This window comes from Lathamus discolor, chromosome 3 (genome assembly GCF_037157495.1).
Source record: "Lathamus discolor isolate bLatDis1 chromosome 3, bLatDis1.hap1, whole genome shotgun sequence".
NCBI classification, from domain to species: domain Eukaryota; kingdom Metazoa; phylum Chordata; class Aves; order Psittaciformes; family Psittacidae; genus Lathamus; species Lathamus discolor.
In genome coordinates this window covers 79,609,663-79,630,874 of record NC_088886.1, presented here as the reverse complement: position 1 = coordinate 79,630,874, position 21,212 = coordinate 79,609,663, and the positions used below count along the sequence as shown (strand labels likewise).

The 21,212-nt window shown below is 40.4% G+C and overlaps 1 protein-coding gene across 2 annotated transcripts; it reads left to right on the top strand.

Moving 5' to 3' along the window:
• The first annotated feature begins 194 nt into the window (after positions 1-194).
• On the top strand, positions 195-20,230 carry GTF3C3 (general transcription factor IIIC subunit 3). Of its 2 annotated transcripts, none has more exons than XM_065669965.1 (19): positions 195-375; positions 1,636-1,738; positions 4,656-4,849; positions 5,258-5,381; positions 5,928-6,119; positions 6,394-6,559; positions 7,580-7,727; positions 9,451-9,523; positions 10,471-10,557; positions 11,608-11,711; positions 12,302-12,473; positions 12,920-13,122; positions 13,752-13,853; positions 14,837-14,972; positions 15,617-15,854; positions 16,195-16,385; positions 17,044-17,168; positions 18,356-18,508; positions 19,439-20,230. In XM_065669965.1, the coding sequence occupies exons 1-19, from the start codon at positions 277-279 to the stop codon at positions 19,559-19,561; spliced, it is 2,733 nt and encodes a 910-aa protein (XP_065526037.1). In that variant the 5' UTR covers positions 195-276; the 3' UTR covers positions 19,562-20,230. The 2 variants fall into 2 exon arrangements, with proteins under 2 accessions (XP_065526037.1, XP_065526036.1); XM_065669964.1 differs by having other exon boundaries at positions 196-375; positions 10,468-10,557.
• The last annotated feature ends 982 nt before the right edge of the window (positions 20,231-21,212 follow it).

Below are 21,212 nucleotides of genomic sequence, written 5' to 3'. Positions count from 1 at the left end.
TCTTACCCCACCCCCGTGGGGGCTCGGGGGCAGCGAGCAGAGCCGCATCACCCACCGCCACTGCTACCCGCACCCCCCGGGCCCGGGACCCCCCCCCCCCGGGAGACCGAACCCCGCCGTGCCCGCTCACACGGGACCATATTTCCCCCGAGGCGGTGGCGGGGCGGAACTCCTGCGTGAGGGCGCGGGGCGCGGCGAGCGCCATACCGGGACGGACCGGCGTCCGGCGCTGAGCGCGGTTCTCCGTGCGGGGGCAGCGCGGGTTGTGCCGGCGCGATGTCGGGCTTCAGCCCGGAGCTGATCGATTACCTGGAGGGGAAGATCTCCTTTGAGGAGTTCGAGCGGCGGCGGGAGGAGCGCAAGAGCCGCGAGAAGGTGAGTCTGCCCCGCCTGGCAGCACCGCGGCCCGCCTGGGCCGCCCCGTGCCTCCCCGGCAGCGCCTGCGCCGCCTCAGCGCCGCTCTCCTCTGTGGGGTGTGTGTGTGTGTGTGAGGGGCTTGCGGTGATGGCTGTGGTGCTCAGCTACTGATTGCGGGTACATAATAGCTGATTTCTGTGAAAAATTGTAAGAAAATAACTGACATTGATAAGGGTCGTTAGGTGCTAGTACAGCACGTTGTTCAGGGGAGTGCCAAATGCGGCGCGTTGGTTCATGCCAGTGCGGTTTGTGTCCCTGGACATGGCAAAAGCTGGTGACAGTTCCCTTCAGGCACCATGATCAATTTCGTCTTTAGGGCAGAGCAACGAGCAGAAGCAGGGATTGATTTACATTGCTGCTGCTCCCCCACCGTCTTTTGTGTGAGATCTAAGGAAGAGATCCAGTTTGACTTGTTTTGTTGTGGCTTATCGACAGCAATAAGTATAGAGAGACACAGCTTTGTGGCTAAAAGTAAGCAAATAGAGGTGTTAAGAGCAATTCTGTATGCTTAGAGTGTTGTAGTTAACTTTAACCTTGCCATCTTTATGTCAAAATGCAATTGAATTTCAGTATCTCCTGGTCTTCAGAGAGAAAATTCAGGAGAACTCTACTGTCATAGAAAGACAACTGATATCCTAGATAGAATCATAGAATAGTTAGGGTTGGAAAGGGCCTTAAGATCATCCAGTTACAACCCACCTGCCATGGGCAGGGACACCTCACACTAAGCCATCCCAAGGCTCTGTCCAACCTGGCCTTGAACAACGCCAAGGATGGAGCATTCGCAAGTTCTTTGGGCAACCCGTTCCAGTGCTTCACCTCCCTAATCCTTCTTACTGGGTTAACAAATGCTATTTTGATATTTCATTTTGTATTTAAAAAGGCAGGCTTCTAAAAGAATGTTTTAACATTTTTTTTTTATAGTCAACCAGGTATCTTACCTCACTGTAGTGCCAGAGAAACAGTGGACTAGTCTCTTCAGTTAAAAATAATGTGAGCAGTCACAATCTGAGTCACCTGGTATTAATAGGAATATAAATGTCTTGAAACCAAGTAATGCTAGGGTTGATTCATTTAAAAATAATGCATTATTCCACCTGTTTCACTAGCAGTGCAGAAGCTGGAAACTTGTGGTCTAAATCCTAACTGTAAATATAAGGGGGGGGGAAGTAATGAGTCATGTTATAAAGCTGATAACTAATTTATTGGTATGTGTAGGATGGTGAAAATGCTTCTGGTGAGGAAAACACGGAAGATACAGAGGCTCCATCATCATCCAAAAAAGCAACCGGGAAATCCCAAAGTCAGGATGAAACTGATGGTAAATGTTAACGTAATAACTTGTATTTCAAAGGTCACCGAAAGCATTTGCCCTTTGATAGTTGACTTGTTATAAACACCTGGCTACTTCTTTTGAACCTGTGGGTGTTGAAGTATGTTGTTAGAACGTATACCTTGGTGTTCTGAGTCATAGCCAGGGTTTTAACTTTGATCAGTGTTTTGAGGGCTGGATCTGGCCAATTCACCATGTTTTTCTGGGAAACCCTCAATTTTTCCCCTCCTGGCTTCTTAACCACATGGCCTTGATTATTTGCTCTCTCTGAAGTTACAAATAATTTAAAGTTTTTAGCTTTTCTCAAAAAGCCTTCTGTCACTTTTGTTTGGCCTCTTTTTTCTATTAATCTCTGCAGTCATTTGCTGACACTTGAATGTTTCAGAGTATTTGATTCTACTGAGTGAGTATTGCCTTCTCCCGTTGTCACCCAAGGTGAAATAAAACAGTTAGAAAAGGGAGTTTTAGTTTTTCTCTATGTTGTTTTGGTTTTTTTTTTTTTCTTTTTTTCCTGCTTAATTATCCTTTGGCCTGTTTAGAATTCCTACACTGATTTCTCACCTAGTTTCTGCTGGATATTTCTAGCTACAGATTTCCTGGCTGGCTTTCTTTGTGCAGTTACTGGGATGGTAGTATCTCTTCAGATGCTTCAGCAAAATAAGCTTAACTTCCTTTGGCTCCTGCATAGTGAAAGGACTTGCAGGAAGTGGCGGGAGCAGCACTTCTCTCTTTAGTTTGTATTGGTATTGTTGATCCCATACCTTACGTTCTGGATTTGAGCTTGGGATTTAGAGTGCTACAGCCTCTTTTAGACACCTGCTCTTCAGAAGCTGTACTCCATACACCTGTCAGGGCATATTTTTGTGGGACTGGCAATGCTACAAGATACAAAAGTGCAGTTTTTGATCTCTTTGTGTTGGTTCTTAGACTCCTCTGAGAATCATAGAATCATAGAATAGTTAGGGTTGGAAAGGACCTCAAGATCATCTAGTTCCAGCCCCCCTGCCATGGACAGGGACACCTCACACTAAACCATTCCCCCCAGGGCTTCATCCAACCTGGCCTTGAACACCGCTTCCTTGGGCAACCCATGCCAGTGCCTCACAACGCTTACAGTAAAGAACTTCTTCCTTATATCCAATCTAAACTTCCCCTGTTTAAATTTTAACCCGTTACCCCCTGTCTTGTCACTACAGTCCCTGATGAAGAGTCTCTCCCCAGCATCCCTATAGGCCCCCTTCAGATACTGGAAGGCTGCTATGAGGTCTCCACGCAGCCTTCTCTTCTTCAGGCTGAACAGCCCCAACTTCCTCAGCCTGTCTTCCTACGGGAGGTGCTCCAGTCCCCTGATCATCCTCGTGGCCCTCCTCTGATACTTTCACTGGGAATTCTCTGTTTCGGAGGTTTCACTGTGTGTTTGTTTGTTTCCACTTTCTTATATTTCAAAAATAGGCCTTATATTGTGTCACCTAAAATGTACATCAGTGTTACCTTGATTTTGAAAGTATGGCCAGATTTCATCCAAGGATAGGAAATGAACACTGAAGTGTGGCTGGAGCCATATATCTGTGGTGCCTTACTGACCCTTTCTTTTTGCTGATGTCTCTGTAATACTTCCAAGGCGCTTTTTCCTGTTATTTGTTTCATGCATGTTACCTTTACCTAAAAAGAAATATATGCCAATAGATTTGTGTGACAGTGGTACTTCTGCTCTTACACAGAATACAGAATACAGGCAGAGAACGTAGAAGTCTCAAGAGCAGCTAGAATGAAGGAAGCATTGATATTATTTATCACTATTTCAAGAGTTGCTATTAGAATCAGATGTATGATATTCGGAATAAAACTGTTAGAAAAGGTCATTGTTCAGATCGCTTGTGATACATCAATCTTTAGAGGCAAACTGCTATAATCTTCAAATGACCCTTGCAGCAAAGGAGACCGAAATAAAAGGGAAATGAAATTAATAATTAGGTTTTTTTCAGATGGGGGAAAGAAGCTTTTGATTTTTAGATGCTTAGTATCCGAGTCAGAATAAAAGTAACCAAATATATCAAAGTCAGAAAAAACCCAACCCCAAAACCACCATAAGCTCAGGTATAATGCCCAGCTCCCTCTTTCATCTAGGCAATACGTCATAGCTTTATTTTGACATTCCCAACTTGATACCGTGGTTACTCTTTAATTAGATCTTTTGATGCCCAATCCCCAAGCTGAAACCTTTGAACACTGCATGTTTTGATGTTTTGCATATATGCAGACTTGTGGGTGGTTATAACCTTGGGTTAATTTGGTAATGAAAAGTTGAAATTTAGAAATGTGAAGATAGCATCATATTCTTGTTTGGTTTAAAGAATTTTATTATTTCTTTTCCTGGAGAAATGAATAATCTGCATTGTGCATTTACACACATTAAAAGGTACTTACTGTCATGGATAGAATGGTCACAAGATCCTTCTTGATGGATCTTGCTTCTAAAAATGGGTTGCTGCGTTATTATTTAGTATAATTGTCTGCTCACTTAGCCTCTTCATCTGAAAAGCTTTATTCCATTTATGCAGTTCAGTGCTTGGAAATTGCTTAATTTGCTTCTCTTATATGGCTTGCGAAAAATGTTGTATAAACTGTTGATTTTTAATGTGTGTTCTTCCATGCTTTCATTTCAGATATCCAGGAAATGTTAGAGGCTGGGGTATACTGAGCGCTGGTGATGAATGAGTCAGAGTTTTGAAACCATAGAAGTTGTTAATAGATTTTCTGCATTTCTGCAGGTCTTTTCCTTATAGAATTGCTGTTGCAAGTGAGCTAGTAATTATGAAGAATTCTGTTTTCTGTGCACTTGTCCTGCTAAGCAGTGCGTACTCTTGATTATATCATAAACCTTTCTTGCTCCTTTCTTTACCAGGTGAAACTTCAGATGGCGTCAGTAAGTCTGTTCATCGGGTCTTTGCGTCCATGATTGGGGAAAATGAAGAGGAGGAGGAGGATGAAGAGGAAGAGGAAGAAGAAGAGGAAGAAGAAACTACTGAGCAGCCCACAGCTGGAGATGTTTTTGTGTTGGAGATGGTACTTAATCGAGAGACCAAGAAAATTATGAAAGCAAGTATTTGAACTTTCATGTAACTTTGCTGTATCTCCTGACTTGAAGCATAGCGCATAAATGCCAATTCGTGTCATTTTAGCTACTTGCTAAGAAACTTGACTGAATATAATTCCATGTGGGATACTTCTGCTTATGTTGGTGTCACCTGTATTTGTTTTTTAAATCGTTAATCTAGATAACTGTTTGAAAACCGTCTAAAATAACAAAGTGAGTGTTTCCAGTGTCTGTCAGGCTTGAAAATCAGCAAATATTTCGGTCAATCGTTTGAATACTGCTAATACATAACTTGTTATTAGGTTGTGTTAGGCACAAGTGTGACTAGTGGCTCCTGAATGTGGATACAGCTGAAATTGGTATTCAGGTATTTCTATCCTTGGTAGAAATAATATCTCTTTTCCATTTAGGAGAAAAGACCTCGCAGCAAACTTCCTCGTGCCTTGAGGGGTCTGATGGGAGAGGCCAACATCAGGTTTGCTCGAGGGGAACGTGAGGAGGCTATTCTAATGTGCATGGAAATCATTCGACAAGGTACGTTAGAATGCTGAAACTCTTTGGCCTTAAGGATGGGTGAAGTTGCCTTATGCATCAGGACAATTCAGTGTGGCTTCACTGGTATGAAAATACTCAGTACAAGGAAAGTCACTGTATAAGTAGTGTGGAATTAAGAGTATGTAGGGCATTTCCTTTACTGTTTTGCTTATAAAAAGAAACTAGCACCATAATTCTGCAGAGACCTGGGCCTTTGCTTAGCTTTACACAGTTTGCTTTTATTATCTTTGTAGAACTGAGCTATAAATATCAGCATGATTTCTGCAATGTAGAATAATGCTAAAAGTGGTTGTTGTTATATTCAGGCTGTTTAATAATTAATAAAACTATTAATTATTATCAGTTAAGCATTAATAATTGTAAAAAAGGAATCAGAAGGCTTGTTCACAGTTTTTTTATGAATTTAAACAGAGAAAAGTTGATGTTTCATATCATTCTGATGTCTGCTTGCAGAAAGGCAAGTTATTTGTTTTCAAGGTAGTTTTAAACCAATAGCTCTTAATCATTCTTTTTGTCTCTTGGCAGCTCCTCTTGCTCATGAGCCATTTTCCACTCTTGCCATGATCTATGAAGACCAGGGTGATATGGAGAAGTCATTACAGTTTGAACTGATTGCAGCTCACTTAAATCCGAGTGATACTGAGGAATGGGTCAGACTAGCAGAAATGTCACTGGAACAGGACAATATCAAACAGGCTATTTTTTGCTACACAAAAGGTAGTGTAGCAACCATTTTAATAGTTTAAAATAAGTGTTAGGTGATAATGGAAATAGTCTAATTTTCTTCTGCTTTCTAATTTAGTTTGCTACATTTTGCTTAAGGTTCTGGTACCTCTGGACTTTGGTACAAGATTAATGAATGCTTAGCATAGAATGTCCTTTCTTACGGAAGTCGTGTGTGTCTGTTAACATGCATCTATTCACAGAAATGAAGGTGAAATCTATTGTTGCCTTTTCCTAAACCAGGCTACTTATATGCTTTTTCTTGTAGCTCTGAAATACGACCCAACCAACGTGCGTTACCTGTGGGAGAGATCAAGCCTGTATGAACAGTTGGGAGAACATAAGATGGCTATGGATGGCTACAGACGGATTCTGAATCTCCTGTCTCCCACTGATGGAGAGCGCTTTATGCAGTTGGCTAGAGACATGGCAAAGTAAGTTGGATTCAAAATTACTGTGATTTGATTTTCCAGAGTTTCTCAAAAGTTGGTATTAATAAGCTCTGCAGCTGATCCAAGGTGGGTGCGTGGCTGAAATAACGGAATGCAAGCAATCAATCCACAAGCATGCACCTCCAACTATGATGATGTTTCCAAAGCCTGACATGTGCAAGATCAATGCATTATCTAGAAGTGTTTCATTCTCTTAGAGTAAGAGAATAAAATGCAAATACTGATTACTAAAAAAATGCCAACAGTATGCAATTATATACAAATGCAGTACATTTTTAATCTATATAATATCACCAGAGTTCTGGAAACTTAATGCCAGCAAATCTGAATCATAGAACCATCGAATGAAACAAAGTATTCAGTCTGAAATAAAAGCTACCTGCAACGGAATATGTGTCATTTGTGGTTTGTTTCTGGAGCAAAGAGAAATCTGCCTCCTCCCATTTTCTAGAGGTAAAGGCAGATCAAGTCACAGAAGCTTGTCTGAGACAGAGAGGGCTTGTCGTTAAAGTGTGTAGCTCTCTTATCATAGTTTTTAGTAAGTTAACTAGTTAATATCTCAACTTTCCTATGCATAACTTGTTAGAAAGATCTTACTAGCCTGTTTCAAAACAGTTTAAATCTTTTGGTCTTTGTGGTTGTGAAATGCACCACAACAATGCAAGAATGAGTATTGTACCAATATTGTTATTGAAGTTTTTTTCTGCAGCCATGTTAACGTGATACATTATTGATACCTGGATCGAGGTGGGGGCTGTTGTGATCAAAATGTCCTAACATATAGGGGAGGTAAAAATGGTGATTATTTGGAATATATAAAAGATGTAAACAGTTGTAAGGGAAGAACAGACCCTTTCTCACTTTCTTTTTTAACTTAACCTTGCTAATGAAAATGTTTGCTAATCGGCAAAAATAAACGACATACAAACAACCTTTTGCTGGTGTTCAAAGTACATATTGTCGGTTAGCTCAAATACTAAGTATCTCATATCTCTTTTATAGGAGCTATTATGAAGCCAATGATGTGACTTCTGCTATTGACATAATAGAAGAAGCCTTTAGTAAACACCAGAGCCTTGTCTCCATGGAAGATGTTAACATTGCAGCTGAACTATATATTTCTTCCAAACAGTACGACAAAGCATTGGCGGTATGGAGAGTTAAATGCATTTTTGTATCATGTTCAGCATTTGTTTGCCACTCTGGAAGGACAGTTTATATTCCTGTAGTGCTTACGTATGGTCATGTTTGTATAGTGATAGAGATTGCTTCCTATTAGTTCTGTAGTAATTAGCATTGAACTTAAGAGCTTGATGTGGTAAGCTGGGGGCTGATAGACTTGCAGTGCTGTTCCAGTTTTAAAGTTCTGGGATCCTTTCCTCTACTTCTCTACAGTTGCCATAGTCATAGTAGCCAGAGAAGACTTAGTACTAGGTCTTTGTGAGTGCTACGAGCAAAGGGCATTCTCTAGGTTGAAAGCTAAAAGGGTGATACTGAATGGGCTAATGGTTCAAGTACAGACCATCATGCTTTATTTGGCATACTTGTGTTACAAGTAATAATTTCTGCATTAAGCATGAATCATACATTCCAGAAAGATAATACATCTTGACTCTAAGGCATCAGGAATTGGAGAAGGTCCTTATCTCTTCCCAGTTTGTTCTAGTGAATATGCCTCACTTTTGAGGCATGTTTCAGAGTTGATTTGGTCTGGCTTTGAGAGGAAAGACTTTAGGATCTGGCCATTGTTACGCTTTTCAGGATAGATTGAAGAGACACTATTAGTTGGGACTTTCTCCTGGTGAACATTCCTATTTGCTGATACTAAATTACCTCTTATTTTCTTTTTCCTCCTCAAGATTTTATTTAGCTCACTCTCTGTCAGTGCAAGGCATCATAAGCCTGCAAACAATTCCTCTGACCCTCCTCTGTATGTCTTCCCATTATAAAAATTAGTCAATTCTATATACACAGTATTTAGCTGCCAGATTTATTAATGCAGTACTCAGTCATAGAACTGTTTCTTCTTGATGGTTCTCCTTGGGTCCATTCCTGTGATGGTATTTCTTGTTCCTGGATAGCTGAAACTGTATTTGAACTGGTAAAGTGAGCCCTTAAAAAATAACTGTCTCAATGCAATCATCTGGTATGTTCCTCTAAGGCTCATGTGCTCTGTGTTTGTCACTGATGTTCTGGCAACGATAATGGTTTAAATACTTGCTTTTCAATTCATGAACAAAATACCAAGCTGCATTGGGTCTTAGACCAGCAGTTCTTAACACATGTGCCTTTCCCTCCTCACAGATCCCCACTGGCAAGTGAATGTCTTGAACTGTCTTTGGTTTCTATTTTTTAAAGTAGTTCTGTTGAATTCCACTGGTTTTGTTGAGGTCATGATGTGTATGATCTGGGCTCTTGTAAAATGCCCATATGTAGCTGTGAATTCTATTTAATTCTTGCTTTTAACTGATACAAACCACATGGTTTCCGTGCAGTGTATTAGACTGAGGAATCCTTGGAGCATTTTGGAAAGATGTATGCAGAGCTTAGCTGTTTAGCTGGTGCTTTGCTTTCTTTTCCATCTTCCAAAAGGCATTGAAAGAAGCTATAAAGGTTAAAAGCTTTTCTAGTCGTGACGAAAGTAACTGTTGTGTTTGCTAAAGAGGTGCTGATTGGATCATCTAAATACTCCAATAATAGTGGGCAAAGACATAAGGTGATCAAATGCAGTACTAGTCAAGTAATCCCACATGAAGGAAATGCAGCTTTTCTTCTGGTAATCATTGTGATGTCTAAAAGAGCAGCCATGCAGGCTGGTTACTTCTTATATCCTTTAAATCTTTAAATTTATCCACGTTATTCGTCTGTTTTAGGTTATTACAGATTTTGCAGGAATTGCACTTGAAAAGAAAGTAGCAGAAGAAAGTCCAACTGTGGAGAAAAAAGGTAAGTAGCTAACAAGCAGTTAGCATGATCCTGCTGCTCTTTTGATAGCTTTCTTTCCATTACCTTTTCACCTCCTGCGTATATTTTGATGCATGTTGACAGGCTACTTAGATGATCCAGGTTCAGTGCTTTTAATGAGCTATATGGCATGACCTCTGCTTTCTATAAGGAGTTATTCTGATGTCCAGTTAGCCCTGCTGAATCATTGAGGACGAGGACTGCTCTCCAGGCAACTGGAGGCTTTTAAAGTTCTAAGCATTCCTCTGAGTGCTCACATTAGACCAGTTATTTCTGCCAGCTAAATAGCTTCTGCAAAAACAAATAGATACTCTTAAATGGCATGTATAATTAAGAGTATCGACCTTTGACCTGAGACTAACATTCTTCATAAAGCCTACTTCTGTTATTAAACATCTTGATGTTTTGGTATATACAAATATAGGGTTATTAGCTTGTACTTGAATAAAATAGGTTGCTCAAGACTGAAAATGTAGAATGATCACAGCATCCTAACTCCATAAGCAGACAACCTGTTCTATGATTAAACTGGTTGCTTGTTTCAGCAGTCTGGTACAGAGCCAACTTCTTTTGGCTTTCTGCTTAAACGGACCAAGTGAAAACACAGTTCATCAATGAACAACTGCCCTGATAGAGACTTTTTATGGATAATTTAGGAGAAGCGAATCTGTGAGTCTAGGAGTTACAACACGATGTTGCCAGGTTACCTGGGCTGTACAATTTAAAACAAGAACTTGGCTTCCCACTTTGTTGCTTCGTAACTTCTTTTGGCTGCTTCCTGCTGTGCTGGCCAAAAAGCCACTCCCAACAACCAAAAACCAACAAAGTCCGCTTTTCACAGTAAGCTACCAATCAATCATGGATTCAAAAGCAGGTAACTTTTGGCTTAGCTGGTGCCACTGGGGTAATCTGTTAATCTTTCTCAGAAGATCCAGGGCCAGTGGTAGAAACTGAGGAAAGCCAGGAGGCAGCACCTGAAGAGCAAAGCAATCCGGTTGCTAAACCCACTGCTGCAGGTAAGTAATTGAAGGTTTTGATTTTGTGCAAGTCCATGCACTAATCCTGTGCTCAGGAACCAGTCTGCAACCGTATAAAAATTGGCAGAGTTTTCCAGCAGCAGAGAAACAGGGCTTAATCCAAAAAGGTTTCTTGTGTACTGTCTTCCTTACTCAGAACTTATCTCTAACCCAGGCAGCCACCAAAGCCTGAAGTGTTCTCCCAGGCTTACCCACTTCCAAAAGCAAACTCTTCATTTGTAAGAGTTTATCAGTAGGTAGATAGCTACGCTCATGCTGGATATTAAGATGTTCAGATAATGGTGAATTAATCTGCAGGTTGTGATTTGCAGTAAAAGGATGTGGATGTAGGAGGTAATACAGAAGCCGTGTGTTGGAAACCCCAGTTTTCTGACGTTATAGCAATCACTCTTTGAATGTCTGGTGTAAGAATTAAGGTGAAAGAGAATTTAAACTGAGTAGTTAAGGAGGGAGCATGGCTGCTCCTAAAGGAAATGTGATAATGGAGTTTTACTGCATGACCATTAATTTGTTAGCATTGTCATGAGTAATTACTTTGTCTCATGTTTGCATTCTATGTGTGGTGTAAAGTTCTCTAGTTAACTGTGCTCAGCAATGCATATAGCCAGTTGCCTGGTACGTGGGACTTGGCTTAATAAGAACCTTAACACAGGCAATGTCCTTCTAAAAGCAAGAAGAGGGTACGAGGAATTGCTAAAGGAAATTACTAAAGGAAACTTTATGAAGCAAGCACATCTTAAGAGGGCAAAGACCCTAGGCACGTCTTATGGGATGTTGCTGTCAAAATCAATGCAGAGAGCACTTGATACTTAATGTGAAATTATTAGGATCAGAGACAGCAGGAAGAACTTGTTCCATCTATCAGGAAAGTTAGAAAAGGGAGAGGCCAGGCCTACAGCAACATTTGCTAGAGTCATTGAGAATGCATTTTCTTTAGAGGAGCTGAACAGGGCTTGGAGGGGGTGTGGAGCTTGTGAAGTTCTAGTTAAAGCCCATGGCTTCAGAAAGAAATTCTTCCTCTCTTCACAGGTGTGGAGAAGGTCAGCTGCTGCATTCCTGAGGGCGTACCCATAGACATCACGGTCAAGCTGATGGTGTGCTTAGTTCACTTGAACATACTAGAGCCACTCAGTGTAAGTAGAAACCAACTCAGAAGCTGGAGGGTATTCTAATAAATTACCAAAACAAGTAATTTTTCTTGCCTTTGTATGTCTGAGGTTCCTGAGAGGGCTGTGGCGATTCTTCTTGCTTGCTTCCCACTCCAAGAAAGAGACCTAACAAACCTGTAATAACAGAAATACCATTTTTATCCCTGTAAGTTATGCCTCCAGTGGCATAAAGCACAGTAAATCACAGCCCGTGTGCTGTTACAGGCCCAGGATCGCATTGATTCTTGAACACTAAGGAACACAGCTTTGCTTTAAAGCCATACTACATCTGAAGACTGTTCTGTCATGAAGAGCACTCCTCACTGATGGGGGCTTTCACCCACTGGATCTGAAATATCTAGAATAGAAAACCATGACTTTTTAGGAACTCTGAAATTCAGATCTCTATTTTTCACTTTCAAACTCACATTTGAATAGAGGAAGTGTAGTTCAGAATGCAAATACAATAAAAATCATAGCATAAACCCATAAGCTTCCACTAACCATATATTAAAGGAATGTTTTAGTTGGATATTTGTGCTTAGTGTTTTGTGTGGTCTTGGGTTTTTTTTAAGCCTCTTTTGACCACTCTGGTGGAGCAAAATCCAGAAGAAATGGGTGACTTGTATTTGGACGTCGCAGAGGCATTTCTGGATGTTGGAGAGTACAACTCAGCCCTGCCTCTCTTGAGTTCCCTTGTCTGTTCCGAACGATACAACTTGGCTGTTGTCTGGCTTCGGCATGCAGGTGAGAAGAAGCGGGACTGCTGAACACGTGGTATGGAGAGATCATACAATGTTGGACATTTCCAGAGACCTTTATTTAAGGTCACAGGAGTTTTAGATTCATGTGTTGAATGATAATTGGTATTTGCAGAGCTGTATTTGGAGTTCATCATGACAGTCCTGTCATGGAGTGTTTTCTTGTTCATTATATAGATTGACATTTACTTCAGCTAAAAGTACTTCATTCTCATGTAAGTAAGAATATGCTGTAAACAGCATTTATTCTGCATTCCGCCCTGTATCAACTGATGAGGTCTTAAGTGAAACTGTGGATGCATCAGTACATATTTCTGAATATTGTCACTTCAGTAATGCATGTTTTGGGTGGTTTTAACTGAAAATTGTATCAACTGGTTTGCAAGTCTTTTCTGCCATTTAAGTCTGTTGTGTTGTTTATGATATTTCTAGAGTGCTTGAAGGCTTTGGGACACATGGAGTGTGCTGCAGAGAGCTATGCCAAAGTTGTTGACCTTGCTCCACTGCATCTGGACGCAAGAATCTCACTTTCAACGCTTCAGCAGCAGCTGGGCCGACCTGAAAAAGCTCTGGAGGCTCTGGAACCAATGTATGATCCAGATACATTGGCTCAGGATGCTAATGCTGCCCAGCAGGTAGGCGAAGTGTTCTTCCAATATGGGATATATTATCCTGTTAAACTATGGCAGGGTCCAAGATATCAGCTATATAGGGCCAGGGATTGAGAATTGCTATCTATAGCATGGTGAGCCTTCAGAGCGCAGCAAATGATTCACTACGGAGTATCAGGATGAGTCCTCATTGCTCTTTTTCTCTGACCATTTCTATTGGTATTTCCCTGTCCTACCTGATTACTTCTGTGTGATGTACAAGCTCTTGGGCCCTGAGAACCAGTCCTGATACCAATCACTTTGTATTGAGGTGATCAGCAGTTGGGACATATGAGCTACATGCATTGGTCTCTGTTGACTGTAACTGATGGTCTCTGTTGACTGTAACTGATGCTGCAGCAAAGTGTCTATATCCCCTCTCTAGCAGCACCTTCACTATTGGTAAGAATTCTGGCAAATTCCTCTGAAATCCTAGACTTTGAAACAGTAACTGCTGCAGGGTAGTTTAGGGATATCTTACTCGTTGCTGCTGCAAAGATTCTTACAGCCTTCCACCAGCTTTTTACAATCCTATTAATACTATAGTGAGTAAAAACTGTTTTATAAACTCACTTCCTGTGCAGTATTAATGAATAATGTTCAATATTACCTAGGAATTAAAGCTACTCCTCCATCGTTCGACGCTGTTGTATTCCCAAGGCAAAATTTATGGTTATGTAGACACTTTACTTACCATGCTGGCAATGCTGCTGAAGGTAAGCCCATTTTTGCATGTTAAGAACTGCTGTGAATTGACAAGCAACAACCAAACTCAGAAGGAAAGATAGTGGGTTTTATACACAAATAGTTTCATAATTTTATTAGATAATAAATCATAGACTGGTTTGGGTTGGAAGGGACATTAAAGCTCTAGTTCCAGCCCTGGGCAGGGACACCTTCCACTAGATTAGGCTGTTCAAACTGGCCTTGAACACTGCCAAGGATGGGGCAGCCACAACTTATCTTGCAGGGAGTGCTTAATACTGGTTTTCCTGCCTGTAGTGGTCAGAAGAGAGGACCACTTGTGTATGTAATTCTTAATACAGTGACTTCAACTCCCTGTTCCTCAGTGGACATAGAACACTGAATACTAAAGCTGCTTCTTACCTTTTCAGCAGTCTACGCAGTGCTTTCCTTAAGTGTTGATACTGGCTTTTATTTCTACAATTTTCTTTTGAATTTCTTAATTATTTAATATATATTTTCTTGGGCTAAACAAATTTGACTGTGGTCATTTTAGCCATTAAATAGAGTGGTGGCAGTTTTGTGTTTACTGGGGTTTGTTTATCAGCAGGTAGGGAACGGAATATTTAGCCCTCAGTTTTACCTGTTTGGGCAGAGCCATTACTGTTGTATTACACTGGTTGAGTAGCTGACAATGCACGTCACGTGTTGCTGACAGTGATACAGAAAGGCATTGTTATGTTACTGTGCAGATAGTTTGATTTGAATCTCTACAGGGATGTTCCAGTCCTAGGAGAAGTCTTTTAAGTAATTTAAAAAGTTAGTGTCTTGCGTAGCCCAGTTTGCACTGGAGCATAAGAAAATGCAGAGATAATACTTCTCTTGGGAATGTTGTCTCTCATGATATTGCTCTGTTGTGGGATTTCTAAGTTGCAGGCTGTTTTGGCCATAAAGCTGCCTTTGTCATAGGATGTATTACTGTAATCTGAAATGCTGCCCTTAAATTTGTTTCTAGGTAGCAATGAGCAGAGCTCAGGTGTGTTTGATATCTAGTTCCAAGTCTGGAGAGAGACACCTCTATCTTATTAAGGTGCCAAGAGATAAAATTTCTGACAATGATGACCAAGAGACAGCAAATTGTGATGCAAAAGGTAATAAATGTTTATTAAAAACAAAAAGGTGAACTCTTTAGTCCCGAAAACTGAAACAGACATTGCTGTTTTGCTTGCTAAATCCACACAGTTCATGTTAATGTTGCTTTATTTCTAGGGCAAAGAGGGTATCAAAAATGAAGATAATGCAATTTAAGGGAACAGTCTCTATTCAGAGAAGAATAGTGAGATTTCAGACTCAGTTTGAGAAGGACCTCTAGAGGTTTTATGGTCCAATATTCTCCTCAGTGCAAGTACACACACAAAGCTAGAATACAAAAGAGATACAGGTTTTCAGTGTGGTGTGGAGTTTTTTAGCTGTCCCAGGCTCAGTTGAGCCAGACTACCTATTCTTAGGCACTGTTTGGTAGATGAGAAGAGTAACTTCAATGCATTCATGTAGTATGTTTGCAGCTTGAACTCTGTGTGTTTCTTGTTATTTTTTCACAAGTTTTGAGTGCTTTTTTGCTGGCACTTCACAGACTGCATTTAAACTGAGAAAAGTAAATCTTTTATCTTTATTTTACCTGTTAATGCTGAGACGGTTTTGAAAAGATCAGTTTGACACATTCACCTTTTTCTTTTTTTAAGAGTTTAGCACTCCTGGTTTAATTTTCCTGACTTCCTGACTTGGATATTTTTAGCAATCTTAGCTGTTCTCACGAGTGTTCTGACAAAAGACGACTGGTGGAACCTCCTCCTGAAGGCTATATATGCCTTGTGTGACCTCTCCCGGTACAAGGAGGCAGAGCTTCTAGTGGATTCCTCCCTGGAATATTATTCATTTTATGATGATAGACAAAAGCGCAAGGAGCTGGAATACTTTGGGCTCTCTGCTGCAATACTGGACAAGAATTTCAGAAAAGCATACAACTATATCAGGTGGGTACTGAGACGGCAGATCAAACTCTTCTGGAATTGCTCCCACTGAGGCTGTAGTCAGACTGCTAAAGGAGGCTGGCTGATGCTTTTCAGCTTGTGCTAAAACAGATAAGGTTATTGAAACTAAAGGGGCTTTCTAATAGCTTCTGATTCCAAAACATGCATCATGCAGCAGGGTGGTTGATTTGGACAGAACCATTGCTTCTGTCTCTGTCAACTTTGCCTCAGTCAGTGACTTGCTCTTTGAGTGTCTCTGTTATCTTCCCTGAATGGTTGAAGTTTTTATTGCAGATACAGCATTTACTATGTATGAATTTCTTGTATACTTTTCATTCTCTAGAATCATGGTGATGGAAAATGTCAATAAACCTCAGCTGTGGAATATCTTCAATCAGGTTACTATGCAGTCTCAGGATGTCCGGCACCATCGCTTTTGTCTCCGCCTGATGCTGAAAAACCCTGATAACCATGCACTGTGTGTCCTGAATGGGCATAATGCGTTTGTGTCTGGCAGTTTCAAGCATGCTCTTGGTAATAGCATTAATGTTCTAATATTAACAAATACAGCAAGTAAATGTGCTTTTTTCTGAGAAAGATTTATTAAAGCCCTTTTTTGTCATACACCAGAAAATTACAGGTGGCTTCACAGTGTTAGTCTGGTGCTTTAATATGTTGCACACAACGCATCGCTAAGAGTTTTGATAATAAAAATGAAGCTGGCATGTTTCAGTTTCAGCACACATTGCGAATGTAACTAACTTGCAAAGATAATTGAAGTCTAATGATAATGATGAAGAGCAGAAACAGACCAGTCTGAAGAGCAAATAAAGTTGGTTAGACATTTAAGCAGGTCTTTGAAGTAAACCTACTGCTTGCAATCAAGCCCTTCACACACTTAAGATGTGTGGCCTCCAGGATATAAATCCTAGCAAGGACTATATTTGCTTTCTGTGTTGGCCTGTCTTGTGCTTACTTTCATATCACAATTGGCATTCTTCCTTCAGAATCGAAGGAGTGCTGAAAATACAGAATTTTCTTTCATGTTTTTTCCTGTGTACTTTGCTGTAGGTATATTAAACTATCTCTCCTCTTAGTTCACACTTCTCATGTAAAGATTTTCTTTCCTGCTTTTAAATTCCTCAGGAATAATTTTCACAACAAACATCTTGATTCAGTTCTTTGCATTTAGGACAGTATGTGCAAGCCTTTCGTACAAACCCAGATGAACCTCTGTACAGTCTTTGTATTGGGTTGACTTTCATCCATATGGCTTCTCAGAAGTATGTGTTGAAAAGGCATGCTCTTCTGGTACAGGTGAGTTACCGTGATGGTTTTTACCTACAGTGTTTCCTGTCCTCGTATCTTGCAGGCAGTTATGGCTACAACATGCTCTGTTTAAATAACTTTTCCTAATTAAAATGGCATCAAAAGAGAGAAATGGCAAAACATGAACACAGATATGAACATGCTTTTGAACTGTAATTGTATCCGAGTCTCCTCTCCTTTTAGCCAAATGTAGCTTCTTCTGCTGTGCATATACAGTGATTACGCACACAGATGTTAGCAGCTGCCAGCTGTTTGTGAAAATATTACTGATTTCAGCATTGGTGGATGTAGTCTGGATTTTCTTCCAAATTACTCTTGCCCTGCCTTGCTCTGAAGAAGTGCTGTAGAACAGAACCCGTGATACATGCCCTTCATAGACATGTCTCATAAACTGCATTGTTGGAGCAAACTTTAGAGACTTATAAAGTGGGGCTTCCCCCCCTTCCCTTTCTTTTCCCCCTTTTAGGTGCCTCTCACGGCTCTCTTTGTAAAGATGTTGTGTACTCCAGTTTAGGCTGCCCTCAGTTTTTCAGCTCCCTTCTTCACGTTTTCCTTTAATCTGGCAGATCCAGTTACAAATCACTGGCTGATTATTCCCCAACTTTAAAAGTAATTTCCTCTACTCTCCACCACGTATTTTCATTAACTTGAAATGCTTTTTAATTCCTGTGGCCACTGAGCTGGGAGTCAGACAAATAGAGTGAGGGTTCTGAGCAATCATGACTTCTGAAACTGCTGAAAAACTGTAGCTTGCACTATTTTGACAAAAGCTGCAGGTCCTCAGCTCCTCTAAACCAAAACCCATTATGTTTTCAAGGTGGTTGGCTCTTCTGAACATGAACCAGTCTTACCAGCATGTACACTGCATAAACACATACATATGTGCATACATTTAGCAAACTAGTGCCGTAAGTCACTTTACTCATTAACTGTGTGCTCAATTTCTTAAAGAGATCTCCCCATTGTTACCAAAGGCAGTGAGACCAACAGAGTACAGGGTTTATAGTCTCAACAATTCAATACAACTTATTTATTACCATCAACTTGCCTGTGGTTTTGTGGGGGAGCATAGATGAGAAGTTTTAAGTCAATACACTTAAGCGCATCTTCTCCAGCATTCTTTGCTGCGATCTTGTTAAAGGGAACATTCACAAATGTGCATAATATGTATACAGGGATTTTCCTTCCTTCACCGGTACTTGGACCTGCGTGGACCCTGTCAAGAGTCATTCTACAACCTTGGCCGTGGACTTCACCAGCTGGGATTGCTGCACCTGGCAATCCACTATTACCAGAAAGCACTTGAACTTCCTCCCCTCACCTTAGAGGTATTGTTTCTTTGTGAGTTAGGTACAGAGAATAAAGTCAGGTCAATGTTAGTAGTTTATCAGCCATAGTTAAAATAGGTACATAAGATCTATGTCATTGAGTTTCCTTTACTTTGTGTTGTTATTCCTTGTCATTGGAAGCCCAGATCTTATTGTCACCTGGTAGTATATTGAAGCATGCGTTAATTTCACAGGTTTATGAATTTTGAAGGATTTACTCATAGAGTGAGTGGAGCAGCAGCAAAAAGGGTCACTACACAACTTCATCTGAATAAGTAGCTGAACTTTGTATATATATACTCCATGCAATGAATTGTATCTGGAAGTTGGATCTAGTCACCCATGCTATAAAAGAGCATGCTGGAGCAATATGACGCATTATTAAGATTGCCTGAATGCCTCTGAGCCATGGTTTTACTCTAATTTGTATTACGACATCCTAATTGACGTGTCATACGTTTACAAGTCTGGTTTGAGAGGAAGTTTTCCTTTGGCATGGGAAGGCAGTAACATTCAAGTGTGTTTAGAAGACAGGAAGGGTTGATAAAGTGAGGAACATGGGTGTTAGTGATGGAGTTCAAAGCAGCATCTTGTGACGGTGTGAAAGATACAGGCAGTGTTCACATTCTGATTGAAGAAACAACTACTTTGCATGCAAAGACAAAGACAGTACTTGCCTGGTTTGTGAGCTGCCTTTCTACTTTACAGCTGATCTTCGGAGTATGTAATTATGTAACTCTGTGATTAGCAACATGTGCCAACTCCTTAAAGAGGGAGGGCACAAGGAATACTATTACTTTTGTTTCTGTGCAGCTGAAAGCCTATATAAACCATGAATACGTGATTTGATTCCACTGTCATTGCTACTCATGTTTCAAGTTTTATACTATTTTTGCATATAGTAACTTTCTTCCATCATTATTTTTACAGGGAATAGAGACTGATCAGACAGACTTGAGAAGAGATGCTGCCTTTAACTTGTCACTTATTTATCAGAGCAGTGGAAACATCAGAATGGCTCGGAAGCTGATGTATACCTACGCAGTTGTATGATGAGGTTTGTGGCAGGTGGAACTGATACTCTGTATTAACTTTTGCATCACCCAGTGCTGGGGAAATGGGTTTGTGTACAGCTTTTTTCTGGAGGTGGTCAGACAGGGCTTGTGCTGTACATGGCTTAATGGACTACTTCTACTTCCAGTATGTGAACTGTATCACAAATGGGTGGAAACTGATGTGCTCAGGTCTGGCTGTTATTAGCTCTTCTCCTTTGATGCACTGCTTTGTAATCCCAGTCTTGTGTATAGAGAATCAAACTGAAGTCCAGTGCAGCTTGTTGTTTTGGGGTTTTTTTAAGGGAAGATTTATGATGTGCAATATTACAACTAGTTACCAGTGAGGTGGTTCAAGCAGCCCTGTTCACTGGTGATTAGGTTTGTTTTTTTAATGTGCAGTATTAAAGTACTGTAATACAGAAGCAGTGGGCTCATACTAATCCCCAGAGGTTGGAGAGCTCGCTGTTTCAAGTATTCAGAATTTTCTAGGAGTTCATATTCCCAGCAGCTCTCCTATTTGAAGGAGCTTGATTTCTATTTACTGAAATCGGTGTGACCTCTGTTGTTGTTCTGAACTTGTTAATAAAAATTCTGAGGATAATGATAATGTTTACTCATTCTCAGCAAAGACAGGTCCTACTGAACAGAGCAAAAATTAATCTAATAATATCATACAGCTTCTTATTTCACATACACTGCAAATGGTCTGGGGTTTTAATTAGTTCTGACAGTTCAAGAAAATATAATGGTGGAAGCATACTGCTTCCAATACAGCAAGTTATGCTTTACCATAAAGAGTACGTAGTTGCATATATAGTTATATGTATGGATATATGTTACGTGCTACAGCAAACTATGGCCGAGTAGTTTGCTGAACAGAAAACAAGCTGTGCTGTTGCCTCCCAAGGCAACAAGTAGCTAGTTACTTATGGGACCACAGCTAACTGCTGTTTGCTTTCAGCCCACTTGCATTTAATGAAACCCAGTCAATATGGACTGGAAAATTCATATTGCAAGCAGTGTTCTGAAAGGATGTGCTAAACAATTTTGAGCATCTAGAAGGAAGAGAGATACTACTTGTCTCAATGCAAGTTATCTAAATCTTCCTCAAATGCTTGTGCAAAAAAAACCCCCACATCTATATATGAAGATAGAACTTAGATTTTTTTTTTTTTTTCCTTAGCTATTTCCAACTTGCATTTATGGCTGTGAGATGAACAACCTTTGACTTAGATTTCACTACTGATACCTGCACTGCCAAGTGTAGAAAGTTGTTTGCCATCCACATTTGCTGAAGGCCACAGCCTGACAGGAAGATAAAGAACAAGCAACTTTCTTGCTCCTTAGAAAACTCATTTTTAAATACTGCAAATATTGCTGTAACTAAGAGAGGCTGAGCAGCTACCAAGCCTGGGAAAAGGCTAGCAATGTAGAACTCAATTACTGATCCTGCAGGTGGCAGAAGTGTTAGATTATATTACAGCTTTGTTGGAATTACTGTGTTTAAAGAAAATAACAAATTCTTGTCAATTGTGTACTTCTGATGTTTCCAGCAGGTGAGCTGCCAGTCATCATGGTATGCTTCACAGCATAGAGCAGGCTCTGAGCGAACTAGATTCCTTTCAAGTGAAAGCAATTTAGAGGATGGC